The sequence below is a fragment of the Otolemur garnettii genome, unplaced genomic scaffold (assembly GCF_000181295.1).
Source record: "Otolemur garnettii isolate 467f Iridium unplaced genomic scaffold, OtoGar3 scaffold00016, whole genome shotgun sequence".
NCBI classification, from domain to species: Eukaryota; Metazoa; Chordata; class Mammalia; order Primates; family Galagidae; genus Otolemur; species Otolemur garnettii.
In genome coordinates, this window is record NW_003852411.1 from 23,051,491 (window position 1) to 23,075,074 (window position 23,584).

The 23,584-nt window shown below is 37.1% G+C and overlaps 1 protein-coding gene across 2 annotated transcripts in view; it reads left to right on the forward strand.

Moving 5' to 3' along the window:
• NME7 (NME/NM23 family member 7) overlaps positions 1-23,584 on the forward strand; it is a 157,125-nt gene that overhangs the window by 62,468 nt on the left and 71,073 nt on the right. For both annotated transcript variants that reach the window (XM_003785720.2, XM_003785721.2), the window contains exons 8-9: positions 17,296-17,360; positions 20,828-20,896. In XM_003785720.2, the coding sequence (XP_003785768.1) occupies positions 17,296-17,360; positions 20,828-20,896 (134 nt within the window). The remainder of the gene's footprint in view (positions 1-17,295; positions 17,361-20,827; positions 20,897-23,584) is intronic.

A 23,584-nucleotide genomic window follows, 5' to 3' on the forward strand; every position in this document is an offset into this window, starting at 1 on the left:
AACTTATACACACACACATACATATATGTGCACACATATAATTACACATACATGTATACAAACACATAATGGTCTCATATTTGAATATGATGAAGTAAATTCTTGTGTAAAAGGCATCGGCTTTTTAAAAAGTTGATCTTTGATTCCTTATTATGTTTTGTTCAATTAGATTTTTATCTGGTTTAATCTTTTCTAAGGAAAAATGTGATGCATGGAAAGAAACTGAACTAAAATAAGGCAGAATTAGAATAAATATTCATTCTATACTTTAAAAATTGGACAAATATAGCTAAAATCTAGTAAAGTTGGTAATGTGTGTAAGTAAATTGTGATGTCAAAATGACCAATTTTATAATATATAATTTTTATATTTATACAGGATTAAATCATTTTTAAATAGCTTTTAGTAGGCTATTCTTTAAAGATTAACTGTATTCATATATTCAAATTTGATATGTAACATTAGAGTACATAAATTTATGGAAAAATAAATTTGTAGAAAATCTGCTCAGGTGCCAGAATAAATTTTGGCATTGCAAAGGGGTTTTTTTGTTTTGTTTTTCTTTTCTTTCTACATCTGGATTTCTGGGACACTTTAAGACCATTTTGAAGTATATAATTAACCCAGTTCAGATTTAACTATGGCTATAATGAAGTATAGTTTTAAGTCTCATATGGAATTTAGTGTGAGATTCATTTAGCCCCTTCAATTGCTGGTTTATATTTATCTTTTCTATAATGGTCTAATCTCCTGGTATATTTAATTTTACCTATAGTCTAGTAAAGGCATACAAGAAGGTGTATTTTAAAGGAGTGCTGATAAGAAAGCATTTAAAATGGAATGGGGTTCTGCCTTCTGTTGAGTGTTGACTTCACAACAGAAGGCCAGAATAGCCTGTTGATAAAACAGAACTTAAGTTTATTGCTTAATACCATAAGGGAGAGCACAACCTTGATGGATGGAGTCTTTGCAGACTTCATAAGGTAAAGGTTATGAGCAGATATTGTAGAGTTCAGAGTCTAACCTTGAGAGGTTTAAGATATCTTTCAGTGCAGTGACCTGAGATTGGGCAAAGTTCAGGATAATAGTTTAGGGTTAGTGGAAACAGTCAGCTAAGGACCTTAACCAAGTCTTGTAAATACACACTTGTTTGATAAATGAATTGTTTGCCCAATTGAGGGACTACGGTGAAAGGAGGCAGTTTGAATAGTCTATTGTTGGAATTGATGGATTTAAGCTTGACACAAATAGTAGTCATGTGTATGTAGATGGCCCTAGTTCATTGTCCTATGGTTAATCTATATTGACTGGTGATTTTACTTCTTAGAAAACTATAGCCCTGGCCAAAAACTGCAAAAAAAAAAAAAAAAAAAAAGCTAAAGCTTTGTTAGAGATTTTTCTTTCTCATAATAGATGCATGCATTAAACACTTTTATTGCATTGTTGATAACATATTTCTAAAATTTAGTTTCTTCAGTGAAATGAGGCAAGATGTTTGAAAAATTTGATCTGAGCTTTTTAAAACTGAGATTCTATCATTCTTTGAAACTGTTTAGAAAATTCTTACAAAAGAAAATTATATTCTGTATCTCAATGTTATGTTTTGGTTGTAAAAAATTCTATTTTCATGGAGAAAATTACAAAGCAATTTTAAAAATTTTAGAAGACATTTAGAGATATTTTGGGGTGGTCTGTATTTAACTAGGATACAAGTAATTTAATATTAACCAATTTTTTTTTTTTTGAAATCAGAAAAAAGCAGGCATTGCAATTTTATTTGCAAGTACAATAGGCTTTAAACCAACACAAGTAAGGAAAGATAAGGATGGTCCCTTCATATTTGTTAAGGGTAACATTCAACCTGATGAGATTTCAATTATTAACATTTATGCACCCAACCAAAACGTGCCTCAATTTATAAGAGAGACTCTAATAGACATGAGCAACTTGATTTCCTCCAGCACCATAATAGTCGGAGATTTTAACACTCCTTTGACAGTGTTGGATAGATCCTCCAATAAGAAGCTAAGCAAAGAAATTTTACACTTAAACTTAACCATTTAACAATTGGCTTTGACAAACATTTACAGAACAATTCATCCTAACAAAACTGAATACACATTCTTTTCACCAGCCCATGAAATACTCTTAACAACTATCCATGCAGAGTTAACTGTTTCATTTCTCAAAGATGTGTCACACTTTAGAAATTCGGTTTCCCCTATGTCTGACAATATAGGATGCATGTCCCTGATAGTCCCATCACGTCCCCAAGTCATCATTCACCTCCAGTCCTACCATCTGCTGTATCACCTTTCCTTTTTCCATGCACACAGCAGGTGTCTGAGAGAATTGGTGGATGCTCTGGTTATGATGCACCCAGGTCCTTCAGTTTGCAAGGTCACAGAAGAAAGCCTTTGATATATCCACTCCACCAGGCCAGGGGTCAATGCCAGCACCCACTGGGATCTAGACCACAGGATCATCTTCAGTGTTGACATAGTAAGGGCTGGGGGTGGGACTGAACGCAATCTTCTTGGGCTTCCTTATGCCCCTCAGTATCTCTGTCAGCTCAGCCTGAAATTGGTAATACTTCCTGGAATCCAGAACTTTCCTGGGCATCATAACTCTCCAGAGGGGCAGAGTAGACCTCCAGGCTTAACTTGCTCAGCCTGGCAGTGTGGTGCAGCAGGTGCTCCAGGGTGGCCCAGGAGAAGAAGTTCCCACGGGTTGTGAGCTGGCAGCAGCAGCTCAGGGCAGGCATGATGACATTGAGTTGGGAGTCTACCATCCCACAGTCCTCTAGAACCAAGGACTGGCCTGTGCCTGCAACATTCTCTAGGAAAAGTTTAAGGGGCTCGGGACTGAAATGGGTCAATGCAATGTCTTCCAGATGTAACTCCTTTAGCTGACTCATGCTCGGCCAAGAGGACAGGTTCTCCCAGTCTGATGCAGATAGGTTACAGTAATTAAGGAAGAGGGTTTCCAAAGGGGCTTCAAAGCACCCAAGCACCTACTGAAGACTGTGTCTCAGGAAGCAAAGATACATATGAAGCTTCCGGAGGTTGTTTAACTTTAGGAGCTGAGAGGTGACCTGGGAGATAATCTCGTTCTGATTTGGGGAATTGTTGCCAAGTTCATAGCTGTTTAAGAGATCCAGTTTGCTGCGACTACTCATCTGGCCCAGATAAGGAGCAAAGCCCATGGTGGTGGACAGGTCAGAGCCACAGTCTAGTTTCACCTCCTGGATACAGTCCAGGTCCACCATTTCCAGCACCTTCCTCATATTCTGGCCCATCATCTCCTCTATCAGCAGCTTCCTACAGCACAGGTGGAAAGCATCTTTTTTCTTCCTAACCCACCAAAGGAGATAGATAAGCCACTGATCCAGGGTGCTTTCTGTCAAGGTCAATTCTATGGACACCATGATGGGCCGTAGCCTTCGCATCCCTGCAGTCCTTTGCTGTTGGTCTCTGCTCTGTGGCTTCTGAGGAGCACTCTGGGTCTCCACACCATACTGTCCAGAAGTTTCCCTTGATATCCTGCAAATCCAGCACTTGAAGGTTCCACCTCCTGGGCGGAACCTTCTGGGCAAGGAGCGCATCCAGCCTGTCCAGCACAGCTTTTAACACCTCCAGGTCACGTGTTATCAGGGACCCCCAGAGGGAGGCGCAGGAAGGGCCAGGCCTGCACCATCGCTGTCAGACTCTGCTGCATCTCCTGGTGAAGGCCTCCACGAACAGCGGTGGGAAGAGCTCCCTGGGCAGCTCCTCCAGAGCAGATATGGCCAAGACTTCATTACTCACCATGCTTTGCACAGCCAGGTCCAAGAGTCTTGGTGCACCCTGGTGGTGGCTTATCTTGGTAAATCAGGTGTGGACTCAGGTCTCAGGGCACTGGGACCTCAGGCAGAAATCAGCAGTAACTCCAGGCTGCAAGGCTTCAGGACTGTCCTGTGGCTCACCAGGAGCTGACACTGAGACCTTTCTAATCATACCTCCCCTTTTTAACTACCAACTTCCAATCAGAGCGGGGCATCTGATTAGATTCCTGAGGCTCCACCCAGGTAATTCTGATTGAGTTTTTGACTGACTCCAGATTGAATCAGAAATCTCACCATGAAACTGAAAAAATTAGGGGGTAGGCTGAAGTTAAGAAGTCCTTCCTTCCTGAGCTGCAGAAACACTGATGGGGTTTCACAGTATGTGGCCCTCACAGTCCTGAGTGCAACACAGGGGCAGGGATGGTTTAAATGTTTCTAACACGGGACAAAACCAAAATCTGAATGAATACCAGGTGTGGTGGCTCACACCTGTAATCTTAATCCTCTGGGAGGGTCAGGTGGGTGAATTGCTTGAACTCAGGCATTCAAGATCGGCTGGAGAAGGAGTGAGACCCAGACTTTCCTAAGTAGAAAAACTAGCTAGGCATTTTCATGGCACCTGTAGTCCCAGCTACCTGGGAGGCTGAGGCAAGAGGACTGCTTGAGTCTGTGAGTTGGAGGTTGCTGTGAACTATAATGTCACAGCTCTCTACCCATACCCAAGGTGACAGAGTGATACTCTGTTTCAGAAAAATAAAAACAAGAAAGAAAAAAACCTAAAGATATTGTTATTGGGCAGTCTTTGGCTACATTAAGATTATCAAGATGTTCCAGAATTTGAAAAGGTTTATCAGGGCAGCGCCTGTGGCTCAGTAGGGTGCCAGCCCGATATACCGGAGAGTGGCTGGTTTGAACACAGGCCTGGCCAAACTGCAACAAAAAAACAGCTGGGCGTGGGCAGAGCCTGTGGCTCAGTGGGCAGGGCGCCGGCCCCAGCCAAACTGCAAACAAAAAATAGTCCCAGCAAGAGAATCAAGACAAGAGAATCGCCTAAGCCCAGGAGTTAGAGGTTGCTATGAGCTGTAACGCCACAGCACTCTACCAAGGGTGACAAAATGAGACTGTCTTTAAAAAAAAAACAGAGAACAGCCGGGCACCTGTAGTCCCAGCTACTTGGGAGGCTGAGGCAAGAGAATCGCCTAAGCCCCAGAGTTGGAGGTTGCTGTAAGCTGTGTGATGCCACAGCACTCTACCGAGGGCAATAAAGTGAGACTCTGTCTCTACAAAATAATAATAATAATATTAATAAAAAGGTTTAGGAGCTGGGTGGCACCTGTGGCTCAAAAGAGTAGGGCACCAGCCCCATATACTGGAGGTGGCCGGTTCAAACCCAGCCCCCCGCTGCAAAAAAAAAAAAAAAAAGTTTATGAGCTGGGCCCTGTGGTTTACACCTTTAATCCAAGCACCCTGGGAGGCTGTCAGGGTGGATTACCTGAGTTCAGGTGTTGGAGACCAGCCTGAGCAAGATTGAGACCTTGTCTTTACTAAAAATAGGAAAATTAGCCATGCACAGTGGCCTGAAATCCCAGCCACTCAGGAGACTGAGGGAAGAGGATCGCTTAAGCCTAGGAGTTTGCTGTAAGCTATGACTCCATGACACTACCCCGGGTGACAGAGTGAGACTTTGTCTAAAAGAAAAAAATTAAAAAAGGGTGGCACCTGTGGCTCAGTGAGCAGGGCGCCGGCCCCATATACCGAGGGTGGTAGGTTCAAACCCGGCCCCAGCCAAACTGCAACAAAAAAATAGCCAGGCATTGTGGTTGGGGCCTGTAGTCCCAGCTACTTGGGAGGCTGAGGCAGGAGAACACCTAAGCCGGAGAGCTGCAGGTTGCTGTGAGCTGTGATATCACAGCACTCTACTGAGAGGGACAAAGTGAAACTCTGTCTCTGAAACAAAAAGAAAAATACACAGGGTAATTCTCTGTGCCATCTTAGGCACAGTGATGGGACTGTGCCTATGGAGTCTGTGACTTACTAGGTGTGAACTCAGGTCGCAGCGTGCTGGGACCTCAGGCAGAAACCAGCAGTAACTCCAGGCTGCAAGGCTTCAGGACTGTCCCATGGCTCACCAGGAACTGACACTCATATTGACCAATTTAACATCAGAATTGGCTGATAGGCTAATTGAAACAGGACTGATAACCGCATAGTCTTTCTTATCAAGCTCCTCACTTTTAAAAACTGAGTTATTCTTCCTCAGAGCCTCTTTCAGAGTTTTAATATTCACTCTAATGGTGGTTCTGATACTAAATAGGCCTAATAGTCTCATTCCATCTCATACCACCTCCTGAATTTGGGCAAATTGAATTGGTTAAGTTCTCAGTTCTTTTGTATTAGATTTTCTTCATGCAATTCAGCTTCTGGGTTACTATAAAAGAGGCCTGAAATTTTTGTGTGTAAATAGAATTGGATTTAAACACTGTAAATATAACTCAGTTTCAGCAGAAATTCCTGAAGTGGGTCCAGTTTTGCTTAGAACACCATTTTGGAGTTCTGTGGCTTTATGTTCTATTTGAAGAGTAAACAGATGTATTCATTACAGATGCACAAATACATTGAGCTACATATAGTACCATGTCTTTGAATGCATGGGGCTTACCCTGCATTTTAGAAACATAAAGCAGTTTCTATAAATAAAACAATAAAAATATCTTAGAAATTTTTAAATTATGAGAACTTTAAATAATGGTTTATTAATTTAGAAGGCATCTCAAGAGTTCTGTTAGTCCCTACCAAAGAATGCTAACTTTCAGGAAGGATAATGGTTCTGAAGAGATAGGTGTGTATTAAGCTTAAAATGAAATTCATTTACATATAATGAAATTTTGTTTGCTACTATGTTTCAACATCTAGTAATCTTTAGAGGAATATAAGAATTCCTAGAATTATCAATTAATTGCAATGACTTGAGTGAAGGTAGAAAGCCTCAGAGAAGGCATCCCAAATCTTATCAATGAGATTATTAGAAGGAGCTTTTCCCAGGTATAAATGAACAAACACAGTTTTATTTTTATTACTAACCATCGTTCATATTTATGCATTGTTAATACTTTATGCTAATTATTCTGAAGACTGTGAAGGTTAAGTATTATTTGTAACCCATATCACAGAGGAGAAAATCTAGGTTGCTCTAAGTCACACAGCTCATTTTTAAATTTATATTTAATTATTATTTATTTATTTATTTATTTTTTATTTTTCACACAGCTCTTATATAATGCGGTTGGGATTTGTTCCAAAATTGTCTTCATTCTATTATAAAATTCTGCCTGTACGTGGATTATCACTTAGACCCTATAAAGCCCATGATCAGGTTTTATTATTAATCCCATTTACGAATTTAGAATCTAAGAATTAGAAGGGATAGGTCACATCCAACATCCAGAGCTATTTGATTCCATAGCTGGGATTATTTGCATTATTCCATGAATACTAATATTTCATCAAAACATTAACTAGTAGTGGTTATATAATAATTGATATGAAGAGTGATTAATACTTAACATCTTAATTGGTAAAAATATTCATAGCTTATGATAAAATTTAGAAAAATTACTACTGGCCGGCCAAGATAAGAGCAGTTAGGAGATGAATAATGAGCAGGTTCTTGAGAATTATGCTTAGAATACCTCCCTAAAACTTCTCTAGTTAAGTGGGAATAATACTTTTTATTTATTTATTTTTTTTGAAACAGAGCCTCAAGCTGTCTCCCAGGGTAGAGTGCTGTGGTATCATAGCTCACAGCAACCTCCAACTCCTGGGCTCAAGCAAGTCTCCTGCCTCAGCCTCCCAAGTAGCTGGGACCACAGGCACCTGGCTATTTTTCAGTTGCAGCCATCATTGTTGTTTGGCGGGCCTGGGCTGGATTTGAACCCACTACCTTAGGTGTATGTGGCTGGTGCCTTAGCCACTTGAGCCACAGGCACTGAGCTGGAATAATACTTTTTATATTTTAAAAGATATTTAACTTGACTAAATGTAGTCTGTTTTCTTCAATTTTTGTATCTACAAGAATGTACTTTTCCTATAATTTATTTTGACTTGTTTTATATTGTCTCTCTTGCTTATGCACACTAGTGCCACTGTCGACATTTCCATTGCCTAAACATCCCTGTCTTTCTGTCCTTAGATCCTTTTTAGTCACTCTTTCCTTTGCCTGGAATGTGCATCTTCTTCCTTTTCTCCCCACCCTTAAAATTTCATTTCCTCATTTCCCTAACCTAACACCCCTCAGAGTATGGTAGGTTTCCAGTGACATGTTCTCTCTATGCATTTGTACTTTTTCTGCATAGCGCTCAGCACAGTTTGCTATTACATAGGAATATACATAAAATTATACATTGTATATTGATTTTGAACTAAGATCCTTGTCTCTCCCACCAGATGCAAACTGATTGTAGGAATAGTATCTGTCTGATTATCATACTTTTCTAAATATTTTGTACTTTCCATTGTAATTTTTTTTTAGCCCATGTATTACTTACAGATCCCTTTTTGAGACTGTACATTGTCTGAGAATGTCGTTTCTAGGATGACATTTTTGAAATTTGTTGATCATCTTTGTTATATACTACATGATGAAATAAAAAAAGAATTGTTGCAGTGCCCTCAGTTTTTCAAGTAGATTATTCATATCTTTAGCCTTACTGCTTTTTTGTGTGCTTAGTGTATCAGCTTCTAGAAAAATCTGAGTTAAGTTCTCCCTTTTTAAAATTATTTATCATGCTATGGGAATTTTTCCTTTAATTTTAACTTTCATTTTGTATAGTCAGAGTCTTTGCTGTACTGTGTGATTATTTCTTTTTGCTCATTATGTCGTATTTTATAAATGCTTTATTCCCACAATTTTTGTTGTCTTCCTTGAAGTGTGGTGTATCTTTTTGCAAAATTTTTTAGCTTTTTGTTTCTAGTCTTGTATCCCCTATGACTGATTTTTCTTTAGTTTCTTTTTAGAAAATTACTTTTCTATCCAATCTAGTAATTTTGTAATAGTTCAATTTAGATTATTGATATTTATTGTAATTGCTGATCTATTTCATCTTAAAGTTTTTTTTTACTTCTCCTAGTTTTTTCTTTCTTTTTTTTTTTTTTGGTCTCACTCTATTGCCCTGGGTAGAGTGCTGTGGTGTCACAGCTCACAGCAACCTCAAACTTCACGCAGGGGTCCTCAAACTACGGCCCACGGGCCACATGCAGCCTGCCTAGGACATTTATCCAGCCTGCCAGGTGTTTTTGCTGCCACTGCCTGTCCTGCTTAGTAGCCGACTCGTCCCAGGGCTCACAGTCCGGCCCTCCAGTGGTCTGAGGGACAACGTACTGGCCCCCTGTTTAAAAAGTTTGAGGACCCCTGCTTCACAGCAACCTCAAACTCTTGGGCTCATGTGATTCTCTTGGCTCAGCCTCCCTAGTAGCTGGGACTACAGGCTCTCACCACAACACCGGACTAGTTTTAGAGGTGGGGTCTCACTCTTGCTCAGGTTCGTCTTAAACTCCTGAGCTCAAGCAATCCACCTGCCTCAGCCTCCCAGAGTGCGAGTATTACAGGTGTGAGCTACTGCTCCTAGCTCTTTTCAGCTTTCTGATGGATGGATAGTTTTCTTTGTTGTACTCCTTCCCCTTTGTTCGTTTGCTGGTTTGAAAGCTATGGATCAAGAATAAGCACTTGGGCCAAATCACACCACCTGCTTGGTTTTGTAAACAAAGTTTTATTGAAACACACCTTTACTCATTCATTTTATGTATTATCTAGCACTGTTTTTATGCCACAATAGCAGAATTGAATAGGTGCAACAGATACTGTATGGCCTGCGTGTCTGAAATATTAACTGTCTGACCCTTTACAGAAAAGTTTGCTAATCTCTGCCATAATTAAGCATAATTGGTTATGCTTAATTTTAGTAGGAATACTGAATTCTAAATTTTATTTATAAAATTTAACTTATTCACTCTCTCTGGATTTGTCCTGAATAAGACAAAAATTTAGAATGCTTAAAACAGCCATTGAAATCTCCCACTTTCTAAGTTATTGTAGTGAGAAATATGATTCTCCTTTTCTTAATCCTTTTCAAAATGTTATTGGTGCATAATTTATATAACATAAAATACATTCTAAGTTTTGGCATTATTTTATGGTGTCTCAAACTCCACATCTAGATGTCCTTAATGGGGCCCAGGTGTGGGGGAGGCTGAGGTGGGAGGATTGCTTGAGGCCAGGAGTTCAAGACCCTACTGAGCAACTTAGGGAGACCCTGATTTTGCAAAATAAAAAGTTAAAACTTAGCCAGGTGTGGTGCTACTTGCCTATATCCCAGTTACTAGGATGCTGAGGCAGGAGGATCATTTGAACCCAGAGTGAGTTTGAGGTTGAAATGAGCTATGATGATGCCACTGCACTCTAGCCCAGGCAACAGAGTGAGACCCTTAAATGTATAAACTTGGTCCCATCTGATGTCTCCATTTTGGAAACATTTAGAGGATGGGTAGATAGTTTTGATTTTTTGAATATTTGACTGCTTGATTGATTGTTACTGTCTGAAAGCAGGAGAATTGAATAGATTCACTCCAGGCTTAATCATGTGCCTTTATGATTATGGGTTCTCTGTCAATGACAAGAGCAATGGAAAGTCACTTTATCTTTTGAAGTCAGGGTGTGCTCTTCACACCTAGCTAGGAAAATGAAACATCAGTTGCTAGGCAGCCAACGCACCTAGCAACTGTGATGTCTGTATCAGGAAGCTTAGGGTCTCTTCAGCACTTACTGATGTGTAATACATGCAGAAGATCTATACTCATCTATTCCAATTAGGAGAAACATGAGCATCTGGAGAGAGGACTGACAAAGAGCTCAGTGTGGCAAGGATGATTGTAATGAATAATGTGTGGAATGACTATTGTACTTCTATGACACTTACTAATTGTGTGACTTTGGAAACATTCTTGACCTCGTTAATGCTCCATTTTTTTCCATCTGCAAAAAGGAGATGACAGAATTTACTTCATAAGTAGGTTAATACATGTGATGTACTTAGAACAGTTTGCATTGTAAGTGTTCAATAAAATGTTAGCTACAAATACATGTAATAATAGTTTCAGAGATTTTATCATATGATGCAACATTTAAAAAAATCCTGAATCAATACTATTTCTGTTATGTATTGCCTTATAACAAACCATCCTAAAGCTTAGTTTCTTTAAAACAGCAATGCATTATTTCTCACAATTCTATGGATTATCAGTTGACGAGTCTTCTCTGGTGGAGAAGTCATTCATGTGGCTTCATTCAGCCTGGAGCTGTGTGGGATCTGGAGTGTACAAGATTGCTTCTCATTCTCCAAGACTCCACTTGCTCTCTCAGCATTTAGTAGTCTAGCCTGCCACATAGGGAGACTGGATTCTTAAGATTTAGAAGGATCTTGTCCTACCAATTTGGCAATACTGTGTTTTATAGAAGCTCAGCTTTGGTACACAATCGTATAGTTAACTTGTTTGTTATGGTAACCTGGCTTTGGACTTCTGATGATGTTATCTGCCTAACCTGACAATTTGTACTTTCTGACCTGCCTATCCAGTATCTAACTTTATTTTGTTTTCCTTAACACTGTCCTTCTTTTAATCTTATTTTAACAAAGCAATCTGTTTTTAGCTTCCTTTACAAGCTGAGCCTATCTTTGTCTTCACAATAAGGGGCATTTGCCCCTTCCTAGAGATCTTTGTTCTTACACATCCTCCCTGTCATCCACATTTTGGTATGCAGACTGTCTTTACTATTTCCTACTCACTTAATTACATTTTTATGGATTTCAATTTACAAGGTCACCATATTGTGGGTATATCTATTAAGCTATTATATTGGTTGCTCTTTTTACTGCCTTGTAAGGAGCTTACAAATTATTCTTGTTAGGAAATTGGTATGGAAAACTGTATTTTAGATCTTGGTATGTGGTTAAAAATGAAGGATCAGAATGCTATTGGATGAATTAAGCCCATCTTTTATAAGCGTACTTACTACTAGCATGGATTTTATGACCAACTAATAAATTAATTGAGATTCTTTAAGACTTAAGTGCCTTACTGTTAACAGTTCTCAATTTAACAAGTCTGGTGAATCCAAACTTTTGTCTGCAACTTATTTAATGTGATTCTATAATATTTTTGCTTATTGTAAGGCAGAAAACTATAAAAGACATTTGTAATCAAACAAATCTGAGGCTTTCAATTAAAAATTACCAGAAGATTTTTGGTGAAGTGGTATTGCCTAGTAACATATTGCTACCCAGGAGACAGAAAGCTTTCCTACCTATGTTAAAAGGAATCAAACCTCTTCTATTTGATTAAATCAGATATTAATAAAAACACATCTATTTTTTGTATCAGCTTTTTAGTACTCATGTACTCTTAGCTATATCAGGATTAAAACTTTCACAGGTTCTTATCAAAATAAAGTATAAGTTTCTTTATTGCCATTTTATTATTTTTTAATCCTCCAGTTTAATTTCTCACCACCCTTATTTATTATCTAGATCAGTGGTTCTCAACCTTCCTAATGCCACAAGCATTTAATACAGTTAAAAGGGGTCGCAACCCACAGGTTGAGAACCGCTGATCTAGATGGTGGAGCAAAGCATCCAGGTTATGGTGAATTGTCTTGTATGCATCCTGGCTACAGCTTTTGTAAGTTGTTTTCTTACAAAAGTGTCTTCTTCGTGGACTCTCATTATCATAAGTAGGGTTTTTTTGTCATTTGTGTCTTGCTGCAGGAGTAAGTTTAACATCCGTGCTAAAGGTGTTTTTCAAAATTTTCCAGGGTGCAAGAGTGGGTTCATTGTCTGCAAAGTTTCTTTCAGGTATGCAGGTTACCCAGAGTATAGAAATTATGATCTCAGGGGAAAAAAATACTGCCTCCAGGAAACACGGTAACATTAGAATAAGTTATTTCCACAGGAAATATTTATGATACCAAGACTTATGTCAAAAGGAAACGATTAGATTATTAGCTATGAAACCCAATTTTGTTATAATTTAGAAAACTATATCCATCTACTTTGTTAACAAGTTTAATGATTTTCTTTCTATATGGCAGGTTTCTAGCATTATTAATAATAAAGTTGTCATTTTTTTCCTCTTTTCTGTCAAATTTGATAAGCATTGACTTGGTAAGAAGGAAGAAAATCTTAAAGTCTGAAAAATCAATAAATCAAATTACACGATGATCTGAACAATTCAGAACTTACTAGATATACATTTTATATTCATCTCTGTTATGGATTTTATAGTATATATCCACAAGACCAAAACAGATAAGTTTCTCGTGTGTATGTGTGTGTATATACATATATATATATATATAATCTCACATGGATATATGAATACTTTTATATGTACCCAAAGTATCCAATTGAATGATATGTATAAGCCAATTACATATTTTCATTATTTATTTTATCATGGTATAACATAATAAAATGTTGGAGGCAGGCAGAAGTGGGTTTAAAATTCACTTTTATCACTTTCTTGCTATTAGGATATGTTGTTTAATCCTTGAGCATAGATGCTAAACATCTATAAAGTGAAGATTATAATAGTACTTTCCACATAGGGATTGCTTTAGCCCATTTGGGCTGTTATAACCAAGATAGTGTAGATTGGGTGTGTTAAACAACAAATATTTCTCACAGTTCTGCATTCTGGGAAGTCCAAGTCAAGGTATTGCTATTTGACTTGGCGAGGGCCCATTTCTCTGGCCCTATATATGGCGAGGGCCCATTTCTCATTGATGGCTTTTTCACTCTGTGTCTTTGCATGATACAAGGGGTAGAAAAGCTCTTTGGTGTTTTCTTTAGTGAGAGTCCTAATCCTGTTCATGAGGGTTCCACTCTCATGATCTAATCACACCCACCAAAGGCCCTACCTCCTGATACCATCACATTGGGGGTTAGTATCTTAACATAAGAATTTCAGAAGGACACAAACATTTCATTCATATTAGAGCTGTTGTAAGGATTACATGAAATAATGTGTGACTAGCCCATCCTATCTATCTATCTATCTATCTATCTATCTATCTATGAGAGAGCTAATTTTCTCCCATGAAATTTGTGTTATCCTTCTATAGGGTAGACTTGCTTCTGGGAAGTAACTCTTGTGGAGAATATATTTCCTAACTTACATGTTACTGGGTTTGTTGAAAGGTTTATCTTTTCTCTATTGAATTCCTTTGGCACCTTTGTAAAAAATCAGTTGGGCATATCTGTGTGGGTTCATTTTGGGGTTTTCTGTTCCTTTGTCTATACGTCTGTCACGGATAATACTATATGGTCTTTTGGCTACTATAGCTGTATAAATAAATCATGATACTGGATAGAGTGATTCCCAATTTTATTATTTTTGAAACTGTATCAGCCTTTTTAGTTTCTTTACCTTTCCAAGTAATTGTAGAATAATCTTATCTATGTGTGCAAAAAATATTACTGGAATTTTGATGGAAATTGTGCTAAACTTATTTATCAGTTTTAGGAGAATTGACATCTTTACTATATTAAATCTTCCAAATCATCAAAACCGACGACTCTCTATTTCTTTGTATCTTTCATCTAGCATTTTGTAGTTTTCATATACATGTTCTGTTAGATTTACACCTAACATTTTTTCTTTTTGAGCAGTTATAAATAGAATTGTATTTTTAATTTCAGGGTTCAGATATGTATTATTTGTTCATATTTAGAAAAACAACTGATTTTTGTACATTCATCTTATATCCTGCAACTTTGCTGAGATCAGTTATTAGTTCTAGACTCATTCTTTTGTAGATTATTTGGGATTTTCTATGTGGACAATCATGTCATATACAAATATAGACAGTTGCAGTTCTGCCTTGCTGATCTGTATGCTTTTCTTTTTTTCTTGCCTTGATGTACTGACTTGGATTTCTAGTACTATATTGAATAACAGCAATGAGAATGGACATTCTTTCCTTGTTTCCTCTTGCATAGTTTTTCACTATTAGGCATAATGTAAGCTGTAACTATTTATAGGAACTCTGCGAAAAACAAAGAAATTAAGATAAATTACAAATGAAAATAAAAAGTAGAATCTTGGAGAATATATTTACCACCTTGAGCTTGACAGCTTCCCAATACATTGTGTAATACAGTTGTCCCCCAAATCACCCCTAAAGTCACTATTCATAGGGAAAATGGGAAATTGTAGCTCAGTGTACCTTTATTTACAAAATACTCATTACAAAATTTTACAAAGTATTTATGAAATATTCTCCATGTGTGGCCACCTCTTTGTAAAATTTTGTAATGAATATTTTGTAAATAAAGACACATTTAACTACAATTTCACATTTTGCCTATGAAAGGCTATTCTGATGAAATTGGTGGTGAAATCGATAAATATGAATTTTTTTGATGTGTAATATAATAATATCAATCAGCATTTGAAAAATCAAGAAACTCAGTGAACCACTATCTGCCATATGATCAATGTGTGGTGTCACAAATCACGCATAGGTCAAAGATTCATTCTATGTACATACCAGATAGACCAATGGATTTTTATATAACAGGGTAAAAAAGTTTATTGATAAAGGTTTTAGATTATACATTGCAATGACATTTTAAGAAATTACCATTTGTCACGTAAATAAAGCTTATTTTACAAGGCTATTAAAATATTCCATCTTTGGCCAGGCACTGTGGCTCATGCCTACAATCCTTTCTCTCTGGGACATCAGGGCAGGAAGATCTCTTGAGCTCAGGAATTTGAGACCAGCCTGAGCAAAAATGAGACTTCATTTTCTACTAAAACTAGAAAAATTAACCAACCATTGTAGTGGTTCCCACAGCACCCAAGCTACTTGGGAAGCTGAGGCAGGAAGATTGCTTGGGCCCAGGAATTTGAGGTTGCTATGAGCTAAACTGATGCCATATCAGGTTAGCTCTCTAGCCTGGACAACAGAGTGAGACTGTGTCTCAAAGGAAAAAACTCTGCCATTTTCAAGCTAAAAATACTTCAACCAAAACAATGTATTGTAATAGATTGAAAGCTGAAATAGATGTGAGAATCCAGCTGCCTTCCATTAAATCAGACATTAAAGATATTCCAAAAATGTAAAACAGTGTCACTCTTCTCACTAAAAAAAAAAATTGGCCTTTTTTTCCACAAAAAGGTTAAGTTAATATTCAAAGGATTTTTATTATATTTAATATTTTTTTAAATTTTAAATGTATAATTTATAAATATTGATAGATATAGCCTATATAAATAAAAGTTATTTAGAGTCTTTAGTACGTTCTAAGAGGTAAAGGCTCCATGACACTATAAAATTTGAAAACTGAACTTGTGGTCTGTAGGATAAAATCTAAACCTCAGTATATGGCTATCAGGGCTCCTACCACTTCTCCTACCTTCTCTCCTGTCCTTTTCCTCTTTTCTCTATTATTCACTGATATGGAAATACTTTTATTCAAAGAGAACCATGGTGTTTTGCACTTCTGCACCTTTGCTTAATGCTCCTTTTGCCAAGAATATTTATTCTCCTCCAGCTCTCTGTACAGGGTACTCTCTTTATAAAGTACTAGACATTTACCTCTGGAAATATTCTCTTATAAATTCTATTTTATCTGAAACTAATATAATGACTCCCACTTTCTTTTATGTATTGTTTACATGGAATATCTTTTTTTCCATCCATTTTCTTTCATTCTACCTGTGTCTTTATGTTTAAAGTTGGTTTCTTATATATAGCATATAATTGGTTCTTATTAAGGTATCTAAAATTGCTGCTTTTATGGGAATTTTTAGTCCACTAACACTTAATGTAATTGGGATTGGTTTTAAGTATACTATTTTATATTTGTTTTCAATTCCTCTTCTTTTTTTTTTTAATATTGACTATTATCTTTTCTTGTGGTTCTCAAACCTTAGTATGTAACAGAGTTACCTAGAAGTCTTGTCAAAGCAATAATTTATGAGCTCTACTCTCTGAATTTGTAATTTAGTGGGTCTAGGTTGGTCCTATGAATTTGTATTTCTAACAAGTTCCTAAGTAATAATTGCTATTCTAAGAAATAAAAAATACATCCTCAATTTTTACTTGAGTCTACTTAGAGTTAATAATATTGTATTACTTCATTTAAAATGTAGAAATCTTTCAATTGTATAGGTTCATTTATCACCTTTACTTGGGTTTATGCTATAAACCACAGGACTATTTGATATTCTAAAGGTACTTATGGAAGGAATCAAATGATTAAATGTAATGCTCAGTGTTAGGGATTTGGTTTCTTTTGCAAAAAATATGTTTTCTTCAAATAGAAAATAAGAAAAGTGCTTTTATGTAGAAAACTTTCCTTTCTAAGAAACTAAAGGCCTTACCTTTTTGCTCCTATTTGTTCTTCGTTTTCAGGACTATTAGGGAAGATCCTGATGGCTATCCGAGATGCAGGTTTTGAAGTCTCAGCTATGCAGATGGTAGGTCACAATGAGCCAGAAATTTTTTAAAGAAAATAAGCTTTAATATATTTTATATCGAATGTTCTCTATGCAGTCATGAACACAGCATATTAAAAATAAAATATATTTACGGAATTGAATAAAATTCTTATAATACAAAAGTGTTTTTTGAAATAACTGTACCAATGTAATCTTACACTGAGAAAATTAATATTCAAATGATATCCCTAAAAAGCTTATAAAGTAAGTTCGTACAATTCTTTGAACTTCACAAAATAAATAAGGACCCCCCCAAAGTGTCTTCTTTTTTTTTTTTTTTTTTTGAGACAGAGCCTCAAGCTGTCCCCCTGGGTAGAGTGCCATGGCTTCACTGCTCAAAGCAACCTCCAACTCCTGGGCTCAAGCAAGTCTCCTGCCTCAGCCTCCCAAGAAGCTGGGACCACAGGCGCCCGCCACAACGCCCGGCTATTTTTTGGTTGCAGCCATGATTATTGTTTGGTGGGCCTGGGCTGGATTTGAACCCGCCACCTTAGGTGTATGTGGCTGGCGCCTTAGCCGCTTGAGCCACAGGCCCCGGGCCCAAAGTGTCTTCTTTTAAATGAAAAGTAGAATCAAAGTACGTAGTCACTTCTCTGTCTTCTGGATTCCTAAATAGATAATGAAGGAAGAGAATCACTTCAGATGTCTCCTCTGACTGACATCAGAGAGGTTGGTTGGTTTCTGGACTTTTCCTCAGGACATTCTTTGAAGTTAGGATATTTCAGCACCTCTGTTGGCACTTGTGCCAATGGACCTCCAGAGCCCATATTTGTCCAGAATTGCTTTACTTATACATACCTAGGAAACCCTTCATTGAACAACAGCATCCCCTCTGGTAGAAGTCATCCCTTTCCGCTGTATTCCCTGGGGCATTTGACAAGAAATTGGGTAGCAAATTATTATATGAATCAGATAAGCAATTTGGTTTTTACAATGTTTGAAGTCTATTAAGATTATGCTTTTTTTGATAGTAAAATACCAAAATACCCATTATGAAGCTGATAATTTTCTTACCAATATTATTTATATCCTCTTTTTCTGAAAAGAAACTGCTAGGTTAGGATCACCCAAATCAGGGGTCACATCACAAACTGGGTTTCTTTCTTGGCTCGGTGCCTGTAGTTCAATGGTTAGGACACTGGCCATATACACCTGGGCTGGCAGGTTCGAACCTGGCCCAGACCTGCTAAACAACAATGATAACTACAACAACAAAAAAATAGTGAGCTGTTGTGGCAGGGACCTATAGTTCCAGCTACTTGGGGGGCTAAGGCCAGAGAATTGCTTGAGCCCAAGAGCTTAAGATTGCTGTGAGCTGTGATGCCATGGCACTCTCTTCTGAGGACAACATAATGAGACTCTATCTCAAAAACCAAACCAAAACAAACAAACAAAAAAACTGGGTTTCTGCCTAGTTTGTGCCAATAAGCCAAAAGAAAAAAGTTAAAAATATCAACCAGTTTACAAAGTCATCAAGCAAAACTTACAGACTAATGAGAAAATTGATATTTCAAGAATCTTAGCTTAGATTATAAAAAAATATTAGCCAAAACTTTCTAAAAGTGTTAGCTTGGTAATGTTTTATTGAAATCATAAGATGGTACCTAAGCCTACTTAAAAAATAATAATTGTAGAAATGTTAGTTTTGAACACTTGACTTAACTCTAGGCCTGTAACCTAGCACAATGATTGGCTATAGTTGGTGCTCAATGAGAAAAAAATAATAAAAATATGATTAATTGAACCTATAGGTGAGTAATGGTAGTATAGCATGGGCAACTTTTAGTCAGAAAGATCTGTTTCTGAGTCAGGATCAGCTAGGCAGTGACCTTGGTCAATGTCAAATATTCTTATTCACGGTTTTCTCATCTAGGCAATGAGAACTTTATTACTTGCTGAAATGGGTTATTCCGCAGGTTACATGAAATAATCATTTCCAGCTCAAATTGCTAAGTATTTCATAGATTATATCTCTGTTGATATTCTGTTGCATTCATAAGTAAAGTTCTGTGAATATAGGGAAAAAACACTGAAACCAGACAGAATTCTTTCCCTATAGTAGTAATGTTGCCTATAAAAATAAATCCTCCCAAATTGAATTATTTTCTGTATAGGCAGAAATTTCTCAGTGATCTTCAATCTTGGCAATAATAGAGAAGCAGAATAAGGGTTAAAATAAAATCAGAAATTCTGAGGCTATTTATTTTAAAAATGAAGGTCTTAGAGCTGGACCCCGTCTCTAAAAACATTGTGGTGGGCACCTGTACTCCCACCTGCTTGGGAGGCTGAGGGAAGAGGATCACTTGAGCTCAAGAGTTTGAGGTTGCTGTGAACTACAACCATGGCACTCTAACAAGGGCAGCAAAGTGAGAATTTGTCTCAAAAATAAAAAAAGAAAAAAATGAAGGTCTTAGTTTTTGAGAGCCTGGCACTTAACTAAATTTTAAATTCAGCATTGGTAACACTGAGTCCTTCTAGGCTTATGTTGTAAGCAAAACTTTACAATTCTTTATGAAGTCCAGAGAACTTGTTAAAGTGTTATGAATCAGACTGAATAGGAATTTTTCTGACGACTTGGGAGGAAAATGTTTTTGTGGCTCAGTGCCTGCGGCTCAAGTGGCTAAGGCACCAGCCACATGCACCTAAGGTGGCGAGTTCGAATCTAGCCCAGGCCTGCCAAACAACAGTGATAGCTGAAACCAAAAAATAGCTGGGCGTTGTGGCAGGCGCCTGTGGTCCCAGCTAGTTGGGAGGCTGAGGCAGAAGACTCGCTTGAGCCCAGGAATTGGAGGTTGCTGTGAGCTGTGATGTCACAGCACTCTACCCAGGGTGACAACTTGAGGCTCTGTCTCAAAAAAAAAAAAGAAAGTGGTTTTGTTTTTGTTTTTCTGCCTCCTTTAAAAGTCTGGAATACTGTGCTTTAATGATATTTATTTCTTGTGTCAATAAATCTATGGATAAAGCAGTTAACAATGCATGTAAACCTTTTTTTTTTTTTTCTTTGTTATCAGGAATGAGATTTTATTCAGGGAGAGGTATAGTGTAGTAGGTACCAGCCTGATTAATGGGATCAGACTGCTTTGAAGAGAATATTGGTTTAGGGAGGTTATAGAATGTCTCTGAATCTTAGTAGTCTCATCTGTGAATTGGAACTATTAATACTACCTCTGAGGTAGAGTTGTTGTGAAGGTTAAATGAGATGACGTATGTGTAGAACTTACAACCATGCTTGACACAGTAAGTACTCAACAAATGTTATCCAGTATTATCGATGGGTTGATCTTTAATAATATCATTTCTTCAAAGAGTAACTTATTATAGGTTTACATTTTAAAGTAAAGAAAATATATCCAAGAAATCATAAATATTAAGAACTAAGTGTGGTTCACTTGTTTTTCTTTTGTTAGTTGGCTTACAGTTTTGTTTTACTTTATTTTTTAATATAGTTCAACATGGATCGGGTTAATGTAGAAGAGTTCTATGAAGTATATAAAGGAGTAGTATCTGAGTATAATGTAAGTATGAAAGCAAAGTAAAGCATCTGTTAAAATAAAAATCACAGGAGGCCATTGTTTTAGACTAAGCCCTGTACTAGGCTACAGGAGATTAGACTAAAAATCAAAATGAAGTCACTTAGGCTAAAATTCCGTCACCCGACTGAAAACAAGTTGTTACCTGACTTTCTGCTGAGAAATCCAGAGAGAGAGATAGCAGCTAAATTTCCTAAATAGGTCCGTTTCAGTGAAGTTCCCTCTGCCTTTAATCCTTAAAACAAAAAATTACCTGGAATAAGCTGATGTTAACCAATTAGTTATTTTTTGTTGTTCTGTTTTTCTGTTGTAGCCTTACAAGAAAAGCAACTTTTAAATAACCAATTCATTTTTTGTTCTGTTTTTCCTTTTGGCAGCCCTTTTCTGTCTATAAAACCAACCCCCTCTGCTCAGCTCATTGGAATACTTACTATATTTTATGGAATGTTGCCTGATTGTAGAATCATGAATAAAGCCAATTGAGTTCTTTAAGCTATATGTTAAAACTGTTTTCCTTTGACAGTGCTGAAAACAATTTGCATATGTCAAATCTTAAGGATCTCAGTATAACGGACAATCATGAAAATATATCTTACAGTATTCTTTTTCCTAGTCACCAGATGATCACACCCAGTGACTGGGGCATTTTTATTCCTAAGGGCCTATAGAAAATATAATATTATTTCATTTGTGAAACAAAAATATATAGAAGGGATTTTTTAAAAGGGAAAAGAAAAAAGGCATCTATAATAACAAACCTTGCTGAGATATTGACATATTTCAACATTGTCTAATAGTCTCAGTTTACAATATACTCAGAGTAGAGAGAACACTGTCCAAAATGCTTTAGAAAGTTAAAAGTGCATAGTTTTTGGCCAGGTGCCCTGGCTCATGCCTGTAATCCTTAGCACTTTGAGTCTGGAGTGGGAAGATTGCTTGAGAGCAAGAGTTCAAAACCAGCCTGAGCAACATAGCAAGACTCCATTTCTCTAAAAATAGGAAAAAAGTAGTTCTTAACAGTACAGTATCACTCCACAGCAGCACTTAATATCTCCCTTAATGAGGCAAATGTAGATGAAATTAAAATTGTGATTGATACTGAAGAAATAATGACTTAAAGGGATCTGTACAAAGGTCAACGAAATGTGTTTTTGAAAACAAATGACTATATTCAAATAAGCCAAATTGTGTTCCTTAATGTAGCATACAGTAGATATTTCATACAACTTAGTTTCCTTTTCCGCCTCTCTATCAAATTATTTTCAATATGTTTGTGCCAGTACATTGCCTAATACCCAAGGTGTTTTGGCTTTTCAAAACTGTGGCACTAAGTTTTACAATTCATAACGATGATACTGGATTTCTTTCTCCTCACTTTTCTATGCCCTTTGCCTTAAGCCTTTCTTAAAAAAAGGAATAATGCACTAGTTTAAGAGCTTTTCTCATAGTTAGCCCTATATGATAAAAGCCAATTATTAAATATTTTATTTTGGGTCTGGCCCCCTGATTGTAGTCTACCCTTCTTTGAAAGACCAGAGTGGGTTTTTTTGTTTGTTTGCTTGTTTTGGTAGCTTATCAAAGTTTAATCTTACCAAGTTCTTCAGTTAGAGTTATGGCCATTCTCTTTTTAAATGGAAGAGATTTGAGAATGTATTCTTATCTTAAAATTATTTATTCAACCAGTGACAACTGTTTTCCATTGTTTTAAATCTTTTTATTTTATCCTCCTTTGATTTGTTCATTTTGACTTTTAAAAAAATATAGTTAAAGGCAACTACCTTAAGTTATATTATAGTTTAATTATATGTGTGGGTCACTATGAAAGTTTTGAGACAGACTGTTAGAGTCCATGATTTCATGTCTAAGAAACATAGTTGACAGTGTCCTTTCTGATTCACCGGTGCAAGTTTCAACTTCCTTGGCTTATCAGTACTGCTGGGAGTGCTTCATGTGGATTTTACCTCCATGTGAATTTTATGTTTCTTGATATTTTGTGTATCTCAAAACTTTCATAGGGACCCACATATAGGATAAAGACACTCATGGAGGCATATCCCACACCAGCCTTGATCCTAATTCAAGGGGGAGAAAAAAAGATTTACTGAGTATTCTAGAATTGTGAGAGGCCCTTTTTTGGATCGGTTTTTTAAATTATACCACCTAATAAAAATCTTCTTTTCCTACTATTCTACCTGGTGTTGTTTTCATACATTTTACTTCTATAAATATTATAAGTCCTGCGGTTTACTGTTAATATTTTCACTTTAGGCTCGGCGCCTATAGCTCAACCGGCTAGGGCGCCAGCCACGTGCGCCTAGGGTGGCGGGTTCGAATCCCCAGCCCGGACCCACCAAACAACAATGACGGCTGCAACCAAAAAATAGCCGGGCGTTGTGGCGGGCGCCTGTGGTCCCAGCTACTTGGGAGGCGGAGGCAGGAGACTCACTTGAGCCCAGGAGTTGGAGGTTGCTGTGAGCTGTAATGCCATGGCACTCTACCCAGGGGGACAGCTGGAGGCTCTGTCTCAAAAAAAAAAAAAAAAAAAATTTTCACTTTAAACAGTAAATTATCTTTCAAAGCAACTAAAAGTAAAAAAAAAATGCATTTTATACTTACGTCTATTGTTGTTTTGTGTAGATCCATATTTTTGTCTAGTATTTTTTTTCTTCTGTC